The 3,911-nt window shown below is 36.5% G+C and overlaps 1 protein-coding gene across 1 annotated transcript in view; it reads left to right on the top strand.

Moving 5' to 3' along the window:
• Positions 1-2,509, top strand: part of LOC108733845 (homeobox protein Nkx-6.1) — a 31,845-nt gene extending 29,336 nt beyond the window's left edge. Inside the window, exon 5 of the mRNA XM_025979852.1 lies at positions 1,526-2,509. Coding sequence (XP_025835637.1) covers positions 1,526-1,690 — 165 coding nt within the window. The 3' untranslated portion in view covers positions 1,691-2,509. The remainder of the gene's footprint in view (positions 1-1,525) is intronic.
• The last annotated feature ends 1,402 nt before the right edge of the window (positions 2,510-3,911 follow it).

Here is a 3,911-nt window from a genome sequence, read left to right as displayed (position 1 = left end):
GAGGGTCATAACTGGTGACAATTAAAAATTAAATTAATTTATAGTTTAAAGATATATGTTGATAACGCCATGAAGAATTGTATCCAAAGTTCTTAAATAGGATAAATTAAAAACAGGGTTTAATTTAAAAGACGTAGAAAACAAGAAAGAAAAAGAATTTTCTTAATTATTTCGTAAGTAAATTTGGCGAGGATGTTTCTTAAAACAAACGCTAAATGAAATGTAACCGTGTAATGAAAGAGGGTAAAATTAACGAACCGGTCGGCTGTTCTTCGTATATTAAGTTAAAAGTTAGCGAGACAGCATCGAGAATGATTTATGATCATAATATGGCTCTAAATGCCGTGTAATTCGCAAATTTAATATATAATAGCTGTGTTCTACGGAATTCGCCTAAAATGTGCTACTCGATTTAGATGTTTAGCTGTTTCGGGGATGGTTAACCGATACATTTGCACCCCTTCATCGTAGCAAAGAACGCAAGCTCCGCCCTTCTCTCCACCCTTGTTCGATGTTTGTAAGCAGCGTCTGCCACGGCGATAAAACTAACTGTTATTAATTACGGTAGAAATACGGGACTATGGTGGAGACCCCGATATACAAGTTTAAAGCTGCATTATTTACTGACTACAGGCGTAAAACAGCCTGTGATAATCCATTCTCTCCAAGCTCATCCTCGGAACGCTTTAACTACATTTTCTAAAACACACGTTGTCTGCAAAGATTCAAATATACACCAAAAAGTAAAATTAATTTATAGGTTACCATGTTTCTTCACACGTTTTTCCTTTTTTTTTAAACTCTTTCATTCCTTATAGGAATCTTGACCACAACGTATTAAAACACAACGTAAGAAATGGCCAATAGCATATAAATATATGTCACCCTTTATTTGAGACCACAACGTATTAGTTAAAGTTATTGAACTACACAACGCATAAAAACTGATCATAACGTATCTATGAATGCTGTGTAAAACTTACATCAATCTAGCCGCCATTGCCACACAAGTGTGAGACCACAATGTAACATACCTAATACGTAATACATACATCAGTGCATTAAAGTATTAATTAAGATATTAAAGTTCATAACGTACTTATAAAGAGTGATCACAACGTATCTATGAACATCATGCAAAATCTTTCAGCGTACTTGATCAATTAGTAACTACCACACAACGTAGTATATTTACGAAGATTATGCCTGTTATAAGGATTTACTGTAGATAGATATTTACGACAATTTAACCACCAAGATGTCGAAAGTTGAGGTTGACAACGTAATACAAAATCTAATCATAATTTAGCATTCAGAATAATTCTAAAACGCAACGTACACAACAACGTAGCAATGTATCTAAACGAATATGAGACCACAATGTCGAAGTCAGGCCAGTCTCGTAGCAAACTAACAATAAGTAGAACAATCTACAACCACAACGCTATTAAGATAATTTCATATAGTACCAGTAGGAAAAGCGATAAAGCCTTAAGCTAGTCTCATGCCGATTTTTTCTTTTCAGGTTTGGTTCCAAAATAGAAGAACAAAATGGCGAAAGAAGCATGCGGCTGAAATGGCAACAGCCAAGCGGAAACAGGAGGTGTTGGATAACCAAACTGACGAAAACAGTGACGTAATTTCCGATGTGGAAGAGGAACACGCAGCCAAAAGACAGAACATTCAGTGAAGTATTAGTTATGTAAATACATTTATGTAAATACGGTTTAGTGATGATCTCCATGATTTCGTGAACTTCTTCACCCTAAAAGTGAACAGTGAAGTTCAATTGTACAAATGTTATATATACACCTTATAAATAAATGTATACGTATGCTATCATGTAAGATTCTAGAAGACGCTGTCGCCACAACGTAATATCGTACATTTATGTAGCGGCTCACTAGATTACAATGGCAACTTACATAAACTCCTTGTTTAACTCCAGCCCATTTCAACCGGAAATAATAGTGATTTTTTAATGGATTATAAAACTTGCGTAGCAGGTATTGAGAATCGCGAATTCATTGTAATCAAGTAGCCGTGGAAGAATGAATTTTAATTGAATAAAAACGTACTTAAGGGCCCATTTTGAGCGATGTATATGCTAAATAACTGCATAATAGACGAAAACAGAAAAGACAAAAATCACCGATTAATTTCAAAATAAAATATCTTCAATAACAGTATTAGTGCGCACATACCGATATAGGGATACCGAAATTGTGTTATCCCCAATAACCTTATTCAGGATCAGTTACCTAGAAACTGTAATTTAACAACAGCGGCTCATCAGACGAGGGAAAAACTTTTTCACGAACTATTATTATGAACTGTAATTAGTAATGATTAAATCAATAGTTTTATAGCAATTTTGTTCTGTAAAATGCCAAAACAATGTTATCCTTACTTGCCTTTATCAGGTGTTTATTATAAAATAAATGTTAAATATTTGAAGTTACTTACAAGCATCACCAAAGATAGGTTAAGTAAAATTCTGTGACATATGAATTTGACGTAAAATTTTGACTTAAGTATGTAATAAATAAGTTTTACCATTTCTTTTTTTTTTTTCTTTAACGTCCCGACCAATACAAAATTTCTTTACATTTCAAAGTGCAAACACAAAAGACACCCACCGATCAAGCATTTGTCTGTCATCATAAATATTGCGTACCTGTATAAGAGGCCTGTTCAAAAAGTATAGCAAAGTTTGAATTTCCGCGTGTTACATATATTCGATTTTCAATTTTTTGTGGCGTTATGTTGGTACTCATGTCTCTCACTTATACCGACAAGTTCGGTCAAGCTGAATGTTCAGTTAATTTTTGACAGCTGCTTTGCACGAGTTTTGTCCAAGAATCTGTATCAAATTTTGGTGTGAAAAACAAAAATAAGTGCGCGGACGCATTCCGAATGTTGACTGTTATGTATGGTGAAGCTACCTTAGACCGAAGCAACGTTTATCGGTGGTCAGAATGTTCTTAGAGGGCCGAGAAGATGAGAACGACCAAGAGCGGCGTGCCGGACGCCCGAACACGTCAACAGCAGACGAAAACATTGATGAAGTGAAGAAAATAGTATTGGTCAATCGTCGAATCACTTCGCTAAAGAAGTTGCTGAGGACCTAAACATATCGATTGGCTCCTGCCGTTCGATTTTTACGAATGATTTGGGCATAAGACGGGTCGCCACGAAATTCCTACCAAAATTGCTCAATTTCGATCAAAAACAGCATCGCATTAATATTGCTAAGGAGCTGTTGGACTCTGTCCGCGACGACCCAAATTTGCTCCAGAGGGTCATAACTGGTGACGAATCATGGGTTTATGATTATAATGTGGAAACCAAAGCTCAATCGTCTCAATGGAATCTGCCGCACGAGCCAAGACCGAAAAAAGCGCGTCAAGCTAGGTCGAATGTAAAGGCTTTGCTTACAGTTTTCTTCGATTGCAGGGGCGTGGTGCATAATGAGTTCTTGCCACAGGATAGAACGGTCAATAAAGAATATTACCTGCAAGTTCTGCGTAATTTGCGCGAAGCAGTCCGCCAGTAACGCCCGGATTTGTGGAAGAACAAAAATTGGCTTTTGCACTACGATAACACGTCACTGCTCACACATCGTTGCTTGTGCGCGAATATTTGACTTAAAACAATACACTAATAATGCCGCAGTCACCGTATTCCCCAGATTTGGCCCCCTGTTACTTTTTGTTGTTCCCAAAACTGAAGAAGCCATGAACGGACGACGTTACGCTACGATTGAGCAGATAAAGACGGCATCGAAGGAAGAGCCGAACATGATTATAAAAAATGATTTTTTGAAGTGCTTCCATGATTGGAAAAAACGTTGGCACATGTGTATAATATCTGGTGGAGATTACTTTGAAGAGGATAAAATAGATATTCAC

The sequence above is a fragment of the Agrilus planipennis genome, unplaced genomic scaffold (assembly GCF_000699045.2).
Source record: "Agrilus planipennis isolate EAB-ADULT unplaced genomic scaffold, Apla_2.0 scaffold11, whole genome shotgun sequence".
NCBI classification, from domain to species: Eukaryota; Metazoa; Arthropoda; class Insecta; order Coleoptera; family Buprestidae; genus Agrilus; species Agrilus planipennis.
The sequence above is the reverse complement of the archived record's forward strand: the minus strand, read 5'-3'. Positions and strand labels throughout refer to the sequence as shown.